Source organism: Scophthalmus maximus, chromosome 18, assembly GCF_022379125.1.
Source record: "Scophthalmus maximus strain ysfricsl-2021 chromosome 18, ASM2237912v1, whole genome shotgun sequence".
NCBI lineage: Eukaryota > Metazoa > Chordata > Actinopteri > Pleuronectiformes > Scophthalmidae > Scophthalmus > Scophthalmus maximus.
In genome coordinates this window covers 18,792,016-18,813,473 of record NC_061532.1, presented here as the reverse complement: position 1 = coordinate 18,813,473, position 21,458 = coordinate 18,792,016, and the positions used below count along the sequence as shown (strand labels likewise).

At 41.6% G+C, this 21,458-nt stretch overlaps 4 protein-coding genes across 5 annotated transcripts; all 4 read left to right on the top strand.

Annotated features, from left to right (window-relative positions):
* Positions 1-1,896: 1,896 nt before the first annotated feature.
* Positions 1,897-6,061, top strand: LOC118289853. Its single transcript, XM_035616963.2, has 9 exons — positions 1,897-2,054; positions 3,250-3,573; positions 3,657-3,917; positions 4,034-4,126; positions 4,274-4,360; positions 4,470-4,498; positions 4,672-4,728; positions 4,977-5,045; positions 5,209-6,061. The coding sequence occupies exons 1-9, from the start codon at positions 2,018-2,020 to the stop codon at positions 5,344-5,346; spliced, it is 1,095 nt and encodes a 364-aa protein (XP_035472856.1). The 5' UTR covers positions 1,897-2,017; the 3' UTR covers positions 5,347-6,061.
* Positions 6,062-6,201: 140 nt separating this feature from the next.
* On the top strand, positions 6,202-15,030 carry LOC118289852. 2 transcript variants are annotated; one of them, XM_047328407.1, is made up of 14 exons: positions 6,202-7,010; positions 7,190-7,522; positions 7,610-7,912; positions 8,422-8,553; positions 8,631-8,659; positions 8,879-8,932; positions 9,907-9,975; positions 10,806-12,413; positions 12,545-13,108; positions 13,247-13,573; positions 13,654-13,923; positions 14,014-14,049; positions 14,205-14,337; positions 14,656-15,030. In XM_047328407.1, the coding sequence occupies exons 1-8, from the start codon at positions 6,941-6,943 to the stop codon at positions 10,974-10,976; spliced, it is 1,161 nt and encodes a 386-aa protein (XP_047184363.1). In that variant the 5' UTR covers positions 6,202-6,940; the 3' UTR covers positions 10,977-12,413; positions 12,545-13,108; positions 13,247-13,573; positions 13,654-13,923; positions 14,014-14,049; positions 14,205-14,337; positions 14,656-15,030. The 2 variants fall into 2 exon arrangements, with proteins under 2 accessions (XP_047184363.1, XP_035472855.2); XM_035616962.2 differs by lacking the exon at positions 14,205-14,337.
* Positions 15,031-15,695: 665 nt separating this feature from the next.
* On the top strand, positions 15,696-18,026 carry LOC124849352. Its single transcript, XM_047328410.1, has 6 exons — positions 15,696-16,107; positions 16,246-16,572; positions 16,653-16,922; positions 17,013-17,048; positions 17,204-17,336; positions 17,655-18,026. The coding sequence occupies exons 1-5, from the start codon at positions 16,047-16,049 to the stop codon at positions 17,326-17,328; spliced, it is 819 nt and encodes a 272-aa protein (XP_047184366.1). The 5' UTR covers positions 15,696-16,046; the 3' UTR covers positions 17,329-17,336; positions 17,655-18,026.
* A 925-nt stretch (positions 18,027-18,951) lies between these two features.
* Positions 18,952-21,018, top strand: LOC118289855. The gene is made up of 6 exons (XM_047328415.1): positions 18,952-19,107; positions 19,246-19,572; positions 19,653-19,922; positions 20,013-20,048; positions 20,199-20,328; positions 20,647-21,018. The coding sequence occupies exons 1-5, from the start codon at positions 19,047-19,049 to the stop codon at positions 20,318-20,320; spliced, it is 816 nt and encodes a 271-aa protein (XP_047184371.1). The 5' UTR covers positions 18,952-19,046; the 3' UTR covers positions 20,321-20,328; positions 20,647-21,018.
* Positions 21,019-21,458: the final 440 nt, after the last annotated feature.

The window sequence follows — 21,458 nt, the reverse complement described above, 5'->3', positions numbered from 1 at the left end:
TTGATTGGTTCATCGCTTGCGCATGCATATCGTCACGTTTCTCCCGGAATTCTAAAGATGGCGGTTATTCGACGTAGCACGTATTAGCTATGATTTTACACTCTGGGGTTAGCTTCACGGTTAGGGTTGCAGACATAAGTGAACATCAAGCCACAAATATTTTTTTGGACATATCAAAATGGAGAATATACTGGTTTCATAAACAAATCATCACTAAATCTTCATAACATCAATGCAGGTTCCTCTCTTCTTGGGCATATTTTAATATCTGCCACCAATCAAGTTGTGATTGCTTATCGTGTTGCGGCTCTACGACACGGCAATCCAACCAATGCTCGATTTTTCTGTGAAATTCCCCAAAAAAGAGGCAACGCGACAAGCAAGACATACTTTTTTGTAACTTACAGCCGCTACAAAGCAAAATCGTGGAAGAAATATGAAATATGGATAACTAAATATTATCTTGCAGGAAAACGTGGTGTCCTGATCATTTGATCGCCTTTCAGGTGATGATAATGCCACATGAACTCATCATCCCCATTGTCATGTAAGAGGCTTAGAAAAGCTGTAGTTTGTCTTAATTAGTGAATCATTTGCAGATCCACTGAGCAAACGGAACATTCCAATGTGCACGAAGCTGAGAGCTGAACATTCACCGAGGCAACACGCGTTTTCAGTAGGACAGAGGCTAAACCGTTACAGATTCCTGGTTAGGCCCCCGCAAATCCATAAATCAGAAAGATGTCCACTTCATGTTCGTGCACATCATGCAATCACAGCTGTACCCTTGGCCAAGACATCGTTAGCCCTGGCAAATGATAAACCAAATGATTTTTTTCATAAAAATATTTGTCAGGTTGCTCGACTACTGCAGGGGCAAAGATTGTTCTCAGGTTGTACATTAAACAGCTTTATATTAGATCAGATTAGATTAGATTCAACTTTATTGTCATTGTGCAGAGTACGAGTACAGAGACAACGGAATGCAATTAGCGTCTAACCAGAAGTGTAAAGTGCTGAGTATGTACATGTAATGGAACAGTATAGACAGAGATGTACAATATATATAGTAAGGTATGGAGTATCATTCAGTAAGGGTATATACAGTATATGAACAGTTATCATAAGAGCAGTATAGATAGGCAGTATGTACGGTATACAAATACTGGGGGGTGTCCAGGGGTGGGGGGTCTTGCTCAGGACGGCCCCGATGGAGGGGAGTGAGGTACCGGTGATGCGTTGGGCAGTTTTCTCCACCCTAACTTTATTTCAGGATTTTTATGGAATACATTTTAAAGCTGCATATAGTGACCTTTTTTCATAGCAAAACGTTTTTTGTTTTTTTTCAAAACCAATGTTGCACTCGACTCTTGCATGATGTTGGAACGCTGAACTAGACAGTACACTGATGATAACATTTTGTTATAGCATTGTTGTTTGTAAATCCGAAATATGTTTTTAAGGAATTTGGCAATTAAGAATCTGAATGAGATTTCAGCCACACTGGAGTTTAAATTCCCTTTATTGTAACTAAAATGTTGATATATTTGTAACAAATGTCTTTAATTCTGATCCTGGTGCTTCAGATTACAGGTTTAAAAAATCTTCTCTTTGGAAGTGGTTTGCAGTTCTGGTTGGTTTGCGGAAGACATTTTTTTTAAATCTACTGTAGCAACCCCAGACTCATAGTTGTCAGTCGATGAAGGGTTCATGCTGTGGGGGATGTTTCTCTTGTTTTACTCTTTGCTTCATCGCTGGCTCGTTACCTTTCTTTCCACACCGAACCGCAGCTTCCTCATCCGCTGCTGTATTTTAACGTTGATGAGATGAAGCAATGAAGAGCTGATGTGCTCCGCCTTAAATCACAAAACTCTTACACAAAGTGACAATGAGGAAGTTGCTTCACTGCTAATCACAGGAAGGAGAGAGAGACTCTTCATTTCTCTCCAACATGCACCAGTTCAGAGACTCTGACAGTAAATGACCGAGAAGCAACAGAGAAACCAGGTGGATTACAATGTTTTTATTTCTGATACTGGCGCTTCGGTCTACCGGTAATATTACAATATTACTTTTACTAACGTTAAAACAAACAAATTGTATTTGCAAAGCTCTGCACAAAGATTATCCTCACACAAACTGTTATTCCTGTATTGTCCTTTTCTCTCGCTTTAATCTTGTTGTTAATCAAATGCCTTGCAGAAGACTGTCGCAGCTGGAAAATCACAATGAGACCACAACATAAAGCCGCATAGACCTATAGTTCAAATTTGATAAGAATACTAGAAAAAATGATATTTTACACATGTTTTTCTAAGGGTGTGTCCCGGCGCTCTCCAAATTGACCCCTGGTAACCACCCCTGTACACCCTCCACTGCTTTTTGCAGATATTATCTGGTTTTCTGTCCAAATTTGTATTTAATTTTTTTGGGAACAGCAAGCAACCATATTTGCCATATTGGATGATGAAATCGGTCGATATTAGCCTTTTACAGACATGTCGGAAATCTTAAACTTAATAGCACTTTTTATGAATTCAAGTTTTATAAACTTATTTTAAATTTTTTTTATTTTCTTTATTTATAGTTATTTATGATCAAGTTTATTTTCAAAAACTAAAATATCAAACCTCAATTACATTTATTTGCCATGAAGGTGTGATAACGACATCTTAGAAATCATTGACCGATTAAAATATTTATATATCAGCCAATGTATAGTTATTGGAAATCTTGTGAAACCTAAAGATCCATGAAAACAATATCGGTCAGGCTATAATGATTACTATATTTTTCATCGATTTCAAATGGCACCGTCAGCGTTCTATCTGGTATTTTACATTACGTACTATATACATCTATATTTTTTTATAATAGTTATAGTATAGTATAGTTAGGTCTAAGTACAATAATATTAAAATTAAAAAACAAATGTCGCCAGCCAGGATTGTTGTGGAACTCAAAATGTTAACTGTACCGGTAAATGTCTATGCACATGAGATAATTTGTAACATTAACTGTAAAATAAGAAACCAAAGTATATCAGTATGCCATTCCTTAACTCTTTAAAATTGACATAGTTTTTAACTAGTCTAAATACTACAACGGCATAATAGAACTCCTGAAATCCAGTTATGACTTTTGGTTTTGGTGTGTCGACCTAAGATTTTCAGTGGCCCCACCTGGCCCCCCCGGGGGGCACCACTGCTTATTTCTCTTGTTTGTCTCCCATTTTCTTCCCCACTCCAGCCACTGAGCAGTTGTCCTCCGTCATCGTCCGGGCCGGAGGGGAGGTCACGCTGCCCTGTGAGAATGTCATACGTGACCAGGTGGAATGTGACAGCACTGACTGGATCTTCAGTCACCATGGGAAAATAGAGGACCTAGTAAAAAGTGGCAGGATCTGTGGAGAGAGTGCCAAAGATAAATCCAAGAGACTGAAGGTCACAGAGAACTGCTCTCTGGTTATAACGGAGGTCACGGCTGCAGACGGCGGTCGCTACGACTGTCAACAAATCAAATCGGGACAACAACATGCAGAGGATGCTCTGGTTTATCTGTCTGCCGTCGAAAGTGAGTTCTCGGCTCAAACAAAAAAACTGAAACCTCACAACTTCCGTCCGCTCTTTTTCTCACGACGTCTCCGTTTTCACCAGTGACCGAGGATAAGGTGGATGACGAGGTGAGGTTCTCCTGCTCGGTGCCGGCACACGAGCTCACACACGCGGTGAAGTGTCTGTTCGAGGATCCAAGCGTGGCGGAGGACGGCGGCGGCGAGGGCACGCCGTCGTCCAGCTGCACCGCCACGGTTCCCGCCTCTCGTCTCGAGCAGAGGCCAAAGTATCGCGAGTCATTTAAGTGTGAAGTGACTGAAAGTTTGTTTCAAAGCGTGCAGCAGTTCACCTTCAGCTCCTCAGGCGAGTGTTCGTAGTCACCGTACAATGATGTGAATCGCAAATGTGCACCTGAATATGATGCTGTCATCCTTTTTGCCGTTTGATAACAGAGCATTGTTGCTCTTTCATTTGTCCAGGCGAGGACACGACGGCAGCAGCGGTAACAAGGAGAGCTGAAAACAGCAGCGACTGGAGGACCGACGTGGCGGTGCCTGGTCAAACACCACAGAGTAGTCACACGATGATTTGTCTTTTGGTGTATTCTCCTTTGAGTCTCTCGCAGATTTCAAATTCACAAGGATTTTTTTTACTGTCCACAACAAAAAGCTGCAATTGAAATATATTGTTTTAATATTTTTCTCTCTCTCTCTCGAAAGACTGGTGGTTGTACGTTGGTGTGGCCGTGGGTTTAGCAGCACTCTTAACAACTTCGGTGGCAGTCGCCACGTGGAAGAGACGTGAAGGCGAGGAAGATAAAAAATAAATGCTTAATTTTACAGGACGAAACTGTTTTTTATTTCCTTTTTTTAATCATGGAGTTTTCAATGTGAACTCTTTCTTTGGTCTTTTCAGGGAGGAAAACGCAGCTGGATAAAAAAACTGTGAGTTTAACAAAATCCGAAAGAGTTTATAGAATCATGGTGAATCGCTTCTTTGAGTCGATGCAAAATAACATATTTTTAAAAAATTAAATTTGAACATTGATTGATTTCAAAGTGCCTGAAGCCTGTATTCTCCAAACACAATATACACGTGTTTTTTTGTGTTTGACCAGGGACAGAGTTTAAACCCAACGGAGACTAAGTCTGGTGCAGACTCCAGTCGGGACACGGTGAGGTCACACACTACACACACAGTCCAGGCGTCTTTTTTTTAATTTTTTTTTTTTAATAACACCATGAGAAACTGAGTGACTCTTGAGTGTAAGGGAGGGAAGATGCTGCAAGCCGTGAGTGTGAAATGTGCAACGACAGGGACAAAAGACAAAACTCCAAACCACCAGCGACAACAACGAGAGTCGAGGCTACAATGTAAGTCCTCATCTTACTGGACACTCATGGTGTTGTCTCGGCTGTGCAGGCTGATCCTGAGGAGGCTGTTTGCTACGCCTCCGTCAGCTACGTGAAGAAGACCAACAGCGAAGGCCGGGTAAGACGACGTCTGATGGACTGGTGAAGAAAAACGTGTCAAGTTAACACAACATACACAAATCCACAACGCGAGCCCATTTATTTCAACAACACTGTGCGAAATGACTCACTGTGCATGTCACTTACCGTGGGACGATGCTGTTTCCCTCCTGCCCCTGCAGGCGCGAGTCAAAGAAGATGAAGGTGATGCAGTGACCTACAGCGCCGTGAAGGCGGCCTCCTCCGCTCCGGCTGATCCCAGCATGAGCGTCTACGCCACCGTCAGCAAACCAGAACCAAACAGAGACCACAGCGCCTGAGAACCATTCCACCCGTTTACCTGTACATCCAACGTCGTGTCTGGATGAACGTTGGAGTCTTGTGCCCGTCCCCACCTGTCAGCGGAATCCACAAACCAGGAAAACCACAAAACCTTTGAAATGATGACGGTGAAATGACAAAAGTCACCCTGGGTGTCGGTCACCGCTCCTGCGACGACAGAGGGAGGATCCTGGGATGCATTGTTGTTAAAAGCTCTTTGTCCAGAAGGGGGCGCAGTAGGTTAAATTAGTATGTGAAAAAAGCTAATGTACAAGATTTGAAACATTAATAGATCAGCCAACGACTATTTTCTCAGTAAAGATATAATGTGTGTTGTGATCTGAGCTTCCTGTTCCTTTTGCCGGCCGTGAGGTCTCTCTGAGTACCGACCCTACTTCCACACACACACTCACACACGAAAAAAAAACACTTTCCTTCACAGGAGCGAAACAGCACAGTGGCGACAACCATCTAAAAAAAGTTTTCAGATTCGGCTTTCTGAAATACGGCTGAGAAAAGGTCAATATTTCTGAGGCTGCTTCATCATTTGACTGATAAGATCATATCTGATTAAAGATTAATGCAGCTGTTACTAAGACATTTCATCCATTTGGTTATTCTTCATGTGGCCAGAAGCTTTTCTTGGGTTGTTGGTTTTTTTTTCTAAACAGTGAATCTAAACTCTAACTAATAAAATAAGTCTCTTTTTTTTGATTGTTTTCAATGAGTTTTCAGTAATTGGATGTCACTTTGCCTTATGAAATATGTGATCTCTGATCTGTCTGCATGGGACAGAACTGCCTGGGTCACGTACAGATGGGTCATGGGCAAAATTGGTGAAACATGCCCCAAAAAATAAATCAGGCAAACTTGGTGTTTCTGCTTGTGTTTTCCCAGATTTGCTTCAAATCCAATTTGCCAGATGGGACATATGTTAAAAACACTCCCCCTTTAGTTTTCAGAGGGAAAGTTACCGAGCTGCAAGGAGGAAGAACCAACAGTTTAAAAGAAACACACCAAAATCATTAAGTAATCAAATATCATAATTTTCTTGCACCACTTGTTCTTGGCCACAGGCGTCATATTCCGGTGGGTGAGATGTCGCATCTCACTTCTGCTTTGTGATGACAAACACTCCCACTAATAAGTTTCGTTTTAACGCCACAGCTACTTCATCTTTCTCAGTCGTCCTCGTCGTCTTTCCACGACGTTGGAATCATCATTGGCACAAAAAAGAAGAATCTTGTAAAATCAAGAATTAAATGAATGAAAACTGTTCTCGCTCTTCTGATGTTTCCTTTGCATTGAGGTCTTAAAATGCAACGAAAGCAAGAAAACCAAGTGTCAAAGGCATCACATCACACCCTTCATCTCCACACTGAGCCACGTTTGGATTTTTCGGGAATATTTGACCTCTTGACAAGAGTTACAGACCGATGAGAAGCTCATAGGCTCTGATGAGGAGATTCAAGTCACTACAAGGGAGTGGCTTTCAACCAACAAGAGGAAGTCCGGACTCTGAAAGAAGCATTAGTCGGAAGCTTTGACAGTCGCAGTGAGAACGAGGGAAAGACAACAAGAAAGAGAAGTGCGATGGTTGAATTTAAGTGGACTGAATTGAATCAAATCTCTTTATTTCTGATCCTGGTGCTTCACTTCAGAGGTAAGGATGTATAGACTGTAACACAGATACAAGAAGCAGGAGTTAAACTGACTCTTAAATCAGGGATTAAACACAAAAAATGTCCTGTTGTATTTTATTACTCTAGCAATTAATAAATATAAGAGTCATATTTTATTCATTTCTTCTGTTAACTTCTCATATTTCATCCCTCATCTCAGCAATAAAAGGACGAGATCCCCACCTCACCGTCATTGTCGGAGATGAAGTGACGTTGCCTTGTGAAAACAGGACCGAAGATCAGCTCAAGTGTAACGGTACAAGTTGGCTCTTCAATGAGAGGCCACGGTCGCCAGCGGTGGAGCAGATCAAGCTCGGGCAGGTCGTTGAACAAGCCAGAACCAAATCAGACAGACTGAGTGTCACAGAGGACTGTTCTCTGGTTGTGAAGAAGGTCACGGTCAAGGATGCCGGTCTGTACGCCTGCAGACAGTTTAACAAATCCGGACAACAACAAGGTTCAAGTGCTCTGGTTTATCTGTCTGTTATTAACAGTGAGTATAGACATTTTTATTATTGTTGTTATGATTACTGCGAGGACGTTACATTTACTCTTTATGTTGTGTTTTCCCCACAATCAGTTCATGTGGGCGAGGATGCGATGACGATAACGTGCTCCGTGTTGACATATGAACACTGTGGACACACGGTGGAGTGGTTGAACACGGGCGTAAAGGACGAATGGCAGAGTTCGCAGGTTTCCTGCTCCAGCACTGTGACATTCAAACCTTCTCTTCCTCATCCGAAGTATGAGGAGTCACTGAGGTGTAGAGTGACGGACAGGGATGGAGGGAACCTGCTGCTGTGCAGCGTCTCCACTCAGTCCCCGTGTGAGAAAAGGGGATCGTCTGTTGACTTGGTGGATTCGAACGAACGAGATGACGGTAGATATTTTCTCATTTTTACCTGGAAGCAGGGTATTGTTATTGCCCCTGTCTCTGTGTGTGTGTGTGTGTGTGTGTTTCAGAGCCGGCCCTAGCCTATGCGGGGCCCTAAGCAGAGTTTAGAGTTAGCAAGCTAACGTTAGCTGAACATACCTTGACTGAACCGAAGGCTTGTTCGACAGCTAGCTAGCCGGTGAATGTTTATGGTAAAACAGTGAAATTAGTCATGCGTGTCCTTTTTTGTGACATTGCTTTTATCTTTAGCTATATAGGCTACTGGACGCCACGGGGCCCTAAGCAGCCGATTAGTTTGCTTATGCCTTGGGCCAGCCCTGGTGTGTGTGTGTGTGCAAAATAAGTTGAAAACGCATGGATGAATTTTCACCAAACGTACTTATGTAGTTGATCTACGTGTGTGAAAATAGTAAAATAAAATTCATAAACATGGATAAATATATAAAAGAACGTTCATGAAATTCATGTGCAAACTTGTTCTTTTTCACCCACAGGATGTCAGAAAGCCAATCAAAAATGTTCTTCAGTGTCGTCGTACTCTCCTCATTGGTGGTGGTTCATTATTGGGGCAGTGGCTTTAGCAGCCCTGTGTGTTGTAGCGCTCATCAGGTGGAGAAGAACCAACGGTAGGAACATGCACAGGTGGAAGTTTGGTAAAATGAGAGGTTTTCATTTTCACTCTGCATTTTGTTTTTCTTTTCAGGGAACAAAACACGGATGGATGACGACGCTGTGAGCTGACTTTTACATTTTTAAGACTAAACCATCAAACGTTTGTTACAGTTGTGGCTTTCGTGTTTTTGAATAGTTCTGTCCTTACTGTAAGACAAAATTATGCTCAACTTTGCTGTAAAATGTTTTGTCTAAAAAATAAAACCTCCGTCACACTTGCCTCACAATAATGTTCTTGGCATAAATGGAAAACTCTAAAAAAGGAAACTATTTTCACAGAAACCGAGCTCAACCCTCGCAGTGACACAGGCTCCAGCAACGAGTCAGGACACGGTGAGATCACACTGTACATCCCGTTACACTCACTGTCACCCCTGTGTGTTTGTGTTTGTCTGTTGGTTGGTTGGCTGGTTTGTTTGGTTGTGTTATTCGGTTGGTTGGTTTACCTGGCTGGTTGGTTGGTTGGTTGTTTGGTTGGTTGGTTTGGTTGTTTGATTGGTTGATTGATTGGCTGGTCGGCTGTTTTTTTTTGTTTGGTTGGTTGATTGGTTGGTTGGTTGGGTGGTTGGTTGGTTGGTAGGTTGGTTGGTTGGTTTGCTGGCTGGTTGGTTGATTGGTTGGCTGGCTGGCTGGTTTGTTTGTTAATTTGGTTGTATAGCTGGTTGGTTGGTTTGTTTGATCTGGCTAGCTGGCTGGCTTGTTGGTTGGTTGGTTGATTGGTTTGTTGGTTGGTTTGGTTGTTTGGTTGTTTGATTGGTTTTTTAGCTGGTTGGGTTGGTTGGTTGGTTTGGTGTGTTGGTAAATCAGCAGTAGTACATAAAAACAACTGAACTGATTTCCATGAAACTTGGTGAAGAGATTGGACATGGGACAACCCATTAAATGTTGGCCTGGATCTGGAAAAATGGGCGGATCAAGGAATTTTTTTCATCACTTCCTTTGACATTGCGAGATTGACTTTGTCATGGTCACAGATTTCTTAGGGAAAGGATCGTTTGATTTGTCTTTTTTTTTTCGTCTTATTCACCTGCAATGGAAATTATGATCTCATGATATGCATTGTTTTGTTGGCGTTTTCCGACTTGAGTGAATTTAAGGGGAATGTTGGGCATTGGCGGAGGTATGAGCTCTTTTGAGTGCCCTTCTAGTTTATGATAGATTTGTTTGCCAAAGTGTTGCAGTATGAGACACATTACATTAAATTTATATATTTTTTCTCTAAATGAGGCTAACTTCCTTCTGCAACGGACAAAAAGTTAAATTATGCAACTAACCAAGCATGGTCACATGTTGTCTTCGCTATGCAGGCTGACCCTGCAGATGTTGTTTCCTACGCCTCCGTCAGCTACATCAAGAAGACCAGCAGTAAAGCCCGGGTAAGATGTCTGATTGGTTCAACAGGTGTAGGTAGTGAACGAATGGGACAAGACTATGAGCCTACAGGCGTGTTAGCAGCTTGGGGTGAGGCTACTCAGTGGCGTTTTTTAGCTAAATGCTAACGTCAGCATGATTATGATCTCTACCTTAGTTCGGCATCATAACGTGCTAAGGTTTGCTAATTAGCACTAAACACAAAATACAGCTGAGGCGGATTAGTATAATTTGGTCAATGATAAAGAAATTTAAATTTTGACAAGAACATGACATTAAATGAGAAGTTAAATAACTATTATCAAAAGTAATTTTCTGTATGATTACCAAATCTTTCATGGCTATCCATCAAATAATTGTGGTGATGATTTAGTTGAAACCACTATAATCAACTTCACTGTGGCACCAAGTCACCAAAGAGTCACCAAGGTTATTATGATCTACCCTCTGGGGACCACAACCATCTTATCTTTACCCTATTTGATGGTTACACAAAAGATGTGAAGACAATTTGCCAAAATCCAAAAACTTTTGGTGGCAGTAGAGGAATAGCCAGGGGATCTGCAAAGTGGGTAGGATTCATCCCCCGGAGACCATGAATTTGATGGTAGCCCATCCAACAGTCTGGATCAAACTGGTGAACTGTAATATGATGTTTCATTACAATGAAACATGCTGTGTTGATTTTGTTGTTGTATTTCTTAGGTTCAGGGTAAAGATGAAGATGATGAACACAAATCAACAACGAAAGCTCATTTATTCTTTAAAGTGACATTTTGATTATAACAGTGTACAAAATGATTCGTTGTGTTGTGTGCTGTTTGATGCTCCTCAGGTACAAGTTAAAGATGATGATGACGAAGGTGATGCAGTGACATACAGTGCCATAAACAATTCCTCTTGGTCAGCTGGAGTCTCCGTAGATCACGACTATGCAACCGTCAACAAACCCAATAAAGTTACATCTAATATTATTACATTGGTTCATGAATCTGATGACAAATAAGAAAGCCATGTCAGTTTTATTTGCCTTCTCTTTCACACTGTATGAATTCATATCTTTTTATACTTAATCATAATGCTTTTACCCAGTGATTTATAGTTATTGATACATGAAGGAGATTATAAGTACTTGAAGTTCTGCTGTATCTGGCTGCTATTATCTTAAGTTTTATTTTATGACCATGATTTAATTTTCACGGTCATTTTCAGTAATTGATGTTGAGAAGAGGGTGCTGTAGGTGAACTAGTGCAATGTGAGAAGTAGAAACCAGCACATTCATATATTACATGATATATATATATATATATATTTTGCTGTCCAGCAGTTTATCAGGACCAGTAATTGATTTTTACCTGAAAAAACAGTCATGTACTTATTTACGATCAGATGATGATTGTTGAGTTTCATGGTGATTTTTGTTGTATCTTTGTTTGTGTATTTTCCATTACAAATAACAGTCTTCATTGTAAAAGATTGGTCAGATTTCTTTCTTTCTTATGGTTTTTTTAGAAGGCGAAGAAACAAACTAATAGGAAGTGGTTTGTAGCCTCTTGTATCAACAATGAATAACCTGACACTCATTTGAAACTACTGAATCACAAGTAAAATTGTAGTTCACCAATGAGGATATGTTTTCTCTTTTTTTCTTTTCTTTTTTCTTTAGCTTTATAAAGTCTTTTTTATACAGTTTTCTTCTATTTTATATTTATTTATATATCCCAAAACATGCAGGTTCAGTTAATTGAGATTCTGAATTGACCATAGATGTGAATGTGAATGTGAATGTGGTTGTTTGTGCTTATGTCGGCCCTGTAGTGGACTGGCGTCCTGTCCAGGCTGTACCCCACCTCTTGTCCAATGTCAGCTGGGATCACAACTATGGAAAGCCGTTTGAGCATTTATTCCTTATCCTTCATATTAGACATCAGGTTGCTCCACTAGTTTGCTCTTTGTCAGCACAAGTTGGACATTCAGTCCTACTAGTCTGTCTTTTTCAGCAACTAGTGGCACTTTTGTCCTACACTACTTCCAACACGAGCCTTACTAGTAAAACCAAAGTCCCAACTAGTCCGCTTTTTCACACACTACTGGCATGTTACTGTCTCTTTAATAGAAATAGTTCTCTGTATGGCTTTAGAGTCTGTAAGTGGCTTTGAAGTTTGTTAGTTCATAGCTTTCAAGTTAGCCAGTTAGTTCAGTTGAGGCTCAAAGACCGACGATCTACACTATCTTCTAATCGTAGTACACTTTTCTGTATGGTCTGTACTGTCACTGTGGGTGAACTGATACACGTTAGTCACAGGAAGGAAAATCGCCACATTGCACCGTTAAGAAAAAACAGACGCAGAAAAGCCAAGAAAAACAGACAAAGAGGAACAATGGTTGAATTCAAATGGATTAAAATGTTTTTATGTGTGACACTGGTGCTTCAGTTTACAGGTAAGGACACGTACAGTAGAGCACTCATACCGAATGAATAATACTAGAAATACTAGTTTGTCATCAACAGTGAGTCTTTTTAGAACAATCCACGAACATCATGATGATAAATATTACTCTTTCTTCACCAGTGACTGAACAGAGGAGCACTGACGAGATGACATTCACCTGCTCGGTGTGGGCGTATGTGTCTACACACAGTGAAGTGGCTCCTTAAGGGCGGAGACGTGGATGAAGACAACGACGACCTGAGTACGCAACAGTCTGGCTGCTCAGCCACTGTGAGCTTTAAAGCTTCTAATTTTATTAACAAGTCAAAGATACTGACATGTGAAGTGACGGATGGTTTCACTGAGGAAGAGCAAAAAGTTTCCCTTTAGGCCTCGCTCATCAGGTGAGAATCCCATGGAATAGAACAAGCTATTCCAGAGCTGAAAAATTGCATCATAAGTAGAAGAGTCAACGCCGAGCTGCTCGACAACGCGCCAACATAAAAATAGCAAATGACATAAGCGGACAATATGTCACTGTGGGGGAACAGACACGCGTCAGTCACAGGAAGGAAACGCCACATTGCACATTCTGCTGAGAAAGAAAGCAGCAAAGACAAGAAAAGAGAAGCCGCCAAGGAACAATGGTTGAATTCAAGTGGATTAAAGTGTATTTGTGTGTGATACTGGTGCTTCGGTTTACAGGTAAGGACACGTACAGTAGAGAAGTCATACAGAATGAACAATACTAGAAATACTAGATTGCTTTGTGGCGCTTGCTTTTAAGTCTTACTGTTCTTAGTTTTTTCATTTGTTCCTGTCCCTCTCTTCTTTCCTTCACAGCGATAACAGAACAAAAAGATCAGTCCGTCGTTGTCAGAGCTGGAACTAGAGTGACTTTGCCTTGTGGACTTGAGGATCGGGATAACTGTGAGAACACAGACTGGCTCTTTGCTAAATTGCAGCAGACCAGTCCAGTAGAGCTGGTCAGATCTGGCCTGCTCCAGACATCTGCGAGTTCCAAATCCAGACCAGAGAGGATGCGTGTTACAGGAAACTGTTCTCTGGTTGTAAAGGAGGTCACAGCTCAGGATGCTGGTCTATACTGCTGCAGACAGGATGAAGACGGGAGAATGAAATATGCTGTAGTTTATTTGTCTGTCGTCAATAGTGAGTCAACTTGTCTTTTTAGAACAATCTACGGATATCGTGATGACAGCGATAAAATGAATGTTACATTTCTTCACCAGTGACCGAACAGAGGAGCACTGATGGAGTGACACTCACCTGCTCAGTGTGGGCGTATGGAGAGAGCAGATGCACAGTGAAGTGGCTCTTAAAGGGCGGAGACGTGGATGAAGACAACGGCGACCTGAAGACGTCACAGTCTGGCAGCTCAGCCACCGTGAGCTTTAAAAGCTCTCATTTCATTAACAAGTCAGAAAACTACGAGCCACTGACATGTCAAGTGACGGAAGGTTTCACTGAGAAACTTTTTCTCTTCAGGCCTCGGTCATCAGGTGAGAAACCCAAGAGAATATGATGAGCTGTTCCCGAGCCGGACAAAATCACATCTGTTTATTTTATGGATTTCTCTTTTTCTTGAGCAGCACTTGGAGACAACGAGACGACAACAGAGTCAGAAGGTACTGAATAGTTGGTGTAAATCATCTCTTCGTACAGCTGCCTGTCGCCTGACTTAAAAGAAAACCTGTTCAAAGCATGTGAAAGTCTCTTTTGGCTACAGGAGGTTGGACAGAACAGGAAACTACAGCTAAATATCTTTTCACTCTGTTGCTAGATTGGTGGTGGTGGTGGTGGTGGTGGATGCGCATCGTTCTGGCTGTGGGCTTAGCAGCAGTCGTAATAACTGTGGAGGCTGTACTCAGGTGGAAGAGAAGTAAAGATGGGAACATTCAAAGATGAAAGAAAAGGTTGCAAAAATGTTACTACGTTGCAAAGTAACATATTCATGTTGTTCGCGTCCCGGTTCCAACCAACCAGGGCCTTTCTGTGCAGAGGTTGCATGTTCCCTCCGTGTATACATGGGTTCAAGATATATCATTACAAAAATAATTCAGTTCAATAACTCAACTCTGCCAAAGATTCATTCTGACTGGGCAGCACTCACAGTTTGGGTGTTAACTGCTGAATGTGTGGGAATGGGACCACAGAAGAGGAACACGAGGCCCAAATCTTGAAATTGACCCGTGCTGTCTTTTTTATTTTTACTTTGTTGTTTTATTTCTCAGGTTTAGGATGATGACGATGATGATGTTGATGAAGATGATGATGATTATGATGATGACGATGATGAAGGTGATGCAGTGACCTACAGCGCAGTGAGAGATTCCTCTTCCTCGGCTGGAGCCTCCTCACATCCCAGCAGCCTCTAGGCTTCCGTCAGCGAACCCCCCCCAAAAAACAGGACACAATATAGTTACGTGTCATATCATTACATTGGTTTTTAAATCTGATGAAAAATAAGAAAACCAAGTCAGTTTTTATTTGCCTTCTCTGTCACACTGTATTAACTGATGTCTTTTATATATAACGTTTATGCTTTTACTAGTCATTTTTATAGATATTGATACATAAAGGGAAATAAAAAAAACTTGAAGCACTGCTGTATCTGGCTGCTGTTTTCTAATGTTGCACTTTTACATTTTATTTTCATGATCATTTTCAGTTAAGTTAAGTTGTAAATCCCTTTCTGTCCAGAAGGGGGTGCTGTAGGTGAACTAGTGCAAAGAAGAAACCGCACATTCATATGAGTATTTAATGTTTATGATTCATTTTTTCTTTGTAAAGTCGCCGTCAGGCAGTTTATCAGGACCAGTGATCGATGATTTCCCAAAAAACCCCCGTCATGTGCTCATTAATGATCAGATGATGATTGTTGAGTTTTATGGTGATTTTGTTCAATCAATCAATCAAAATGTATCTAAAGTGTAAAATCACCATTTGACATGGTCTCAATGCACTTTACGATTAAAGGAACACATGACGCAACACACAGCAATGGGACAATTCAACAACATTAAAAGTTATTATAGAAAACAAACATAGATGAAAACAACAAGGTAAAACTATTAAAAACTATTGTAATGAGTAGAAGTGGGTTGTGAATCTAGATTCAAAATGTTCTACCGAGTGAGCTTCTCTGACATGTGGTGGGAGGCTATTCCAGAGACGAGGTGCACGGTAGGAAAAGCGAAGAGGGCGCGCAAGTGCTATATGGTGTAATAAGCTCAGTTAAATACGGGGGGCCGCAAGTCCATGCAGGCCCTTATTGGTTAAAAGAAGCCAAACCCTGAGTCTGGGAGGAAGACGGGGGCCAAATGGGGCCCAGAGCTTGATTTGGAGGAAGGAGTTGAATCAGTACCAGCTTGTGCATCACATGTAAATGTTTCCCAAGCAATCGCTTCAACACTCACGTGTCTGTTCAGGACTGAATAAGTAGAAGAGTCGACGCCGAGCTGCTCGACAACGCGTCAACATAAAAATAGCAAATGACATAAGCGGACAATATGTCAATGTGGGGGAACAGACACACGTCAGTCACAGGAAGGAAACGCCACATTGCACATTCTGCTGAGAAAGAGAGCAGCAAAGACAAGAAAAGAGAAGCCGCCGAGGAACAATGGTTGAATTCAAGTGGATTAAAGTGTATTTGTGTGTGATACTGGTGCTTCGGTTTACAGGTAAGGACACGTACAGTAGAGAAGTCATACAGAATGAACAATACTAGAAATACTAGATTGCTTTGTGGCGCTTGCTTTTAAGTCTTACTGTTCTTAGTTTTTTCATTTGTTCCTGTTCCTCTCTTCTGTCCTTCACAGCGATAACAGAACAAAAAGATCAGTCCGTCGTTGTCAGAGCTGGAACTAGAGTGACTTTGCCTTGTGGACTTGAGGATCGGGATAACTGTGAGAACACAGACTGGCTCTTTGCTAAATTGCAGCAGACCAGTCCAGTAGAGCTGGTCAGATCTGGCCTGCTCCAGACATCTGCGAGTTCCAAATCCAGACCAGAGAGGATGCGTGTTACAGGAAACTGTTCTCTGGTTGTAAAGGAGGTCACAGCTCAGGATGCTGGTCTATACTGCTGCAGACAGGATGAAGACGGGAGAATGAAATATGCTGTAGTTTATTTGTCTGTCGTCAACAGTGAGTCAACTTGTCTTTTTAGAACAATCTACGGACATCGTGATGACAGCGATAAAATGAATGTTACATTTCTTCACCAGTGACTGAACAGAGGAGCACTGATGGAGTGACACTCACCTGCTCAGTGTGGGCGTATGGAGAGAGCAGATGCACAGTGAAGTGGCTCTTAAAGGGCGGAGACGTGGATGAAGACAACGGCGACCTGAAGACGTCACAGTCTGGCAGCTCAGCCACCGTGAGCTTTAAAAGCTCTCATTTCATTTACAAGTCAGAAAACTACGAGCCACTGACATGTCAAGTGACGGAAGGTTTCACTGAGAAACGGTTTCTCTTCAGGCCTCGGTCATCAGGTGAGAAACCCAAGAGAATATGATGAGCTGTTCCCGAGCTGGACAAAATCACATCTGTTTATTTTATGGATTTCTCTTTTTCTTGAGCAGCACTTGGAGACAACGAGATGACAACAGAGTCAGAAGGTACTGAATAGTTGGTGTAAATCATCTCTTCGTACAGCTGCCTGTCGCCTGACTTAAAAGAAAACCTGTTCAAAGCATGTGAAAGTCTCTTTTGGCTACAGGAGGTTGGACAGAACAGGAAACTACAGCTAAATATCTTTTCACTCTGTTGCTAGATTGGTGGTGGTGGTGGTGGTGGTGGATGCGCATCGTTCTGGCTGTGGGCTTAGCAGCAGTCGTAATAACTGTGGAGGCTGTACTCAGGTGGAAGAGAAGTAAAGATGGGAACATTCAAAGATGAAAGAAAAGGTTGCAAAAATGTTACTACGTTGCAAAGTAACATATTCATGTTGTTCGCGTCCCGGTTCGAACCAACCAGGGCCTTTCTGTGCAGAGGTTGCATGTTCCCTCCGTGTATACATGGGTTCAAGATATATCATTACAAAAATAATTCAGTTCAATAACTCAACTCTGCCAAAGATTCATTCTGACTGGGCAGCACTCACAGTTTGGGTGTTAACTGCTGAATGTGGGGGAATGGGACCACAGAAGAGGAACACGAGGCCCAAATCTTGAAATTGACCCGTGCTGTCTTTTTTATTTTTACTTTGTTGTTTTATTTCTCAGGTTTAGGATGATGACGATGATGATGTTGATGAAGATGATGATGATTATGATGATGACGATGATGAAGGTGATGCAGTGACCTACAGCGCAGTGAAAGATTCCTCTTCCTCGGCCGGAGCCTCCTCACATCCCAGTAGCCTCTAGGCTTCCGTCAGCGAACCCCCCCAAAAAAACAGGACACAATATAGTTACGTGTCATATCATTACATTGGTTTTTAAATCTGATGAAAAATAAGAAAACCAAGTCAGTTTTTATTTGCCTTCTCTGTCACACTGTATTAACTGATGTCTTTTATATATAACGTTTATGCTTTTACTAGTCATTTTTATAGATATTGATGCATAAAGGGAAATAAAAAAAACTTGAAGCTCTGCTGTATCTGGCTGCTGTTTTCTAATGTTGCACTTTTACATTTTATTTTCATGATCATTTGCAGTTAAGTTAAGTTGTAAATCCCTTTCTGTCCAGAAGGGGGTGCTGTAGGTGAACTAGTGCAAAGAAGAAACCGCACATTCATATGAGTATTTAATGTTTATGATTCATTTTTTCTTTGTAAAGTCGCCGTCAGGCAGTTAATCAGGACCAGTGATCGAGGATTTCCTAAAAAAAACCCTGTCATGTGCTCATTAATGATCAGATGATGATTGTTGAGTTTTATGGTGATTTTGTTCAATCAATCAATCAAAATGTATCTAAAGTGTAATATCACCATTTGACATGGTCTCAATGCACTTTATGATTAAAGGAACACATGACGCAACACACAGCAATGGGACAATTCAACAACATTAAAAGTTATTATAGAAAACAAACATAGATGAAAACAACAAGTTAAAACTATTAAAAACTATTGTAATGAGTAGAAGTGGGTTGTGAATCTAGATTCAAAATGTTCTACCGAGTGAGCTTCTCTGACATGTGGTGGGAGGCTATTCCAGAGACGAGGTGCACGGTAGGAAAAGCGAAGAGGGCGCGCAGGTGATATATGGTGTAATAAGCTCAGTTAAATACGGGGGGCCGCAAGTCCATGCAGGCCCTTATTGGTTAAAAGAAGCCAAACCCTGAGTCTGGGAGGAAGACGGGGGCCAAATGGGGCCCAGAGCTTGATTTGGAGGAAGGAGTTGAATCAGTACCAGCTTGTGCATCACATGTAAATGTTTCCCAAGCAATCGCTTCAACACTCACGTGTCTGTTCAGGACTGAATAAGTAGAAAAGTCGACGCCGAGCTGCTCGACAACGCGTCAACATAAAAATAGCAAATGACATAAGCGGACAATATGTCACTGTGGGGGAACAGACACGCGTCAGTCACAGGAAGGAAACGCCACATTGCACATTCTGCTGAGAAAGAGAGCAGCAAAGACAAGAAAAGAGAAGCCGCCGAGGAACAATGGTTGAATTCAAGTGGATTAAAGTGTATTTGTGTGTGACACTGGTGCTTCGGTTTACAGGTAAGGACACGTACAGTAGAGAAGTCATACAGAATGAACAGTACTAGAAATACTAGATTGCTTTGTGGCGCTTGCTTTTAAGTCTTACTGTTCTTAGTTTTTTCATTTGTTCCTGTCCCTCTCTTCTTTCCTTCACAGCGATAACAGAACAAAAAGATCAGTCCGTCGTTGTCAGAGCTGGAACTAGAGTGACTTTGCCTTGTGGACTTGAGGATCGGGATAACTGTGAGAACACAGACTGGCTCTACGCTAAATCGCATCACACCAGTGCAGTAGAGCTGTTCAGATCTGGCCTGCTCCAGACGTCTGCGAGTTCCAAATCCAGACCAGAGAGGATGCGTGTTACAGCAAACTGTTCTCTGGTTGTAAAGGAGGTCACAGCTCAGGATGCTGGTCAATACTGCTGCAGACAGGATGAAGATGGGAGAATGAAAGATGCTTTGGTTCATTTGTCTGTCGTCAACAGTGAGTCAACTTGTCTTTTTAGAACAATCTACGGACATCGTGATGACAGCGATAAAATGAATGTTACATTTCTTCACCAGTGACTGAACAGAGGAGCACTGATGGAGTGACACTCACCTGCTCAGTGTGGGCGTATGAAGAGAGCAGATGCACAGTGAAGTGGCTCTTAAAGGGCGGAGACGTGGATGAAGACAACGGCGACCTGAAGACGTCACATTCTGGCTGCTCAGCCACCGTGAGCTTTAAAAGCTCTCATTTCATTAACAAGTCAGAAAACTACGAGCCACTGACATGTCAAGTGACGTATGGTTTCACTGAGAAACGGTTTCTCTTCAGGCCTCGGTCATCAGGTGAGAAACCCAAGAGAATATGATGAGCTGTTCCCGAGCCGGACAAAATCACATCTGTTTATTTTATGGATTTCTCTTTTTCTTGAGCAGCACTTGGAGACAACGAGACGACAACAGAGTCAGAAGGTACTGAATAGTTGGTGTAAATCATCTCTTCGTACAGCTGCCTGTCGCCTGACAGAAAACCTGTTCAAAGCATGTGAAAGTCTCTTTTGGCTACAGGAGGTTGGACAGAACAGGAAACTACAGCTAAATATCTTTTCACTCTGTTGCTAGATTGGTGGTGGTGGTGGTGGTGGATGCGCATCGTTCTGGCTGTGGGCTTAGCAGCAGTCGTAATAACTGTGGAGGCTGTACTCAGGTGGAAGAGAAGTAAAGATGGGAACATTCAAAGATGAAAGAAAAGGTTGCAAAAATGTTACTACGTTGCAAAGTAACATATTCATGTTGTTCGCGTCCCGGTTCGAACCAACCAGGGCCTTTCTGTGCAGAGGTTGCATGTTCCCTCCGTGTATACATGGGTTCAAGATATATCATTACAAAAATAATTCAGTTCAATAACTCAACTCTGCCAAAGATTCATTCTGACTGGGCAGCACTCACAGTTTGGGTGTTAACTGCTGAATGTGGGGGAATGGGACCACAGAAGAGGAACACGAGGCCCAAATCTTGAAATTGACCCGTGCTGTCTTTTTTATTTTTACTTTGTTGTTTTATTTCTCAGGTTTAGGATGATGACGATGATGATGTTGATGAAGATGATGATGATTATGATGATGACGATGATGAAGGTGATGCAGTGACCTACAGCGCAGTGAAAGATTCCTCTTCCTCGGCCGGAGCCTCCTCACATCCCAGTAGCCTCTAGGCTTCCGTCAGCGAACCCCCCCAAAAAAACAGGACACAATATAGTTACGTGTCATATCATTACATTGGTTTTTAAATCTGATGAAAAATAAGAAAACCAAGTCAGTTTTTATTTGCCTTCTCTGTCACACTGTATTAACTGATGTCTTTTATATATAACGTTTATGCTTTTACTAGTCATTTTTATAGATATTGATGCATAAAGGGAAATAAAAAAAACTTGAAGCTCTGCTGTATCTGGCTGCTGTTTTCTAATGTTGCACTTTTACATTTTATTTTCATGATCATTTGCAGTTAAGTTAAGTTGTAAATCCCTTTCTGTCCAGAAGGGGGTGCTGTAGGTGAACTAGTGCAACGAAGAAACCGCACATTCATATGAGTATTTAATGTTTATGATTCATTTTTTCTTTGTAAAGTCGCCGTCAGGCAGTTAATCAGGACCAGTGATCGATGATTTCCTAAAAAAAACCCTGTCATGTGCTCATTAATGATCAGATGATGATTGTTGAGTTTTATGGTGATTTTGTTCAATCAATCAATCAAAATGTATCTAAAGTGTAATATCACCATTTGACATGGTCTCAATGCACTTTATGATTAAAGGAACACATGACGCAACACACAGCAATGGGACAATTCAACAACATTAAAAGTTATTATAGAAAACAA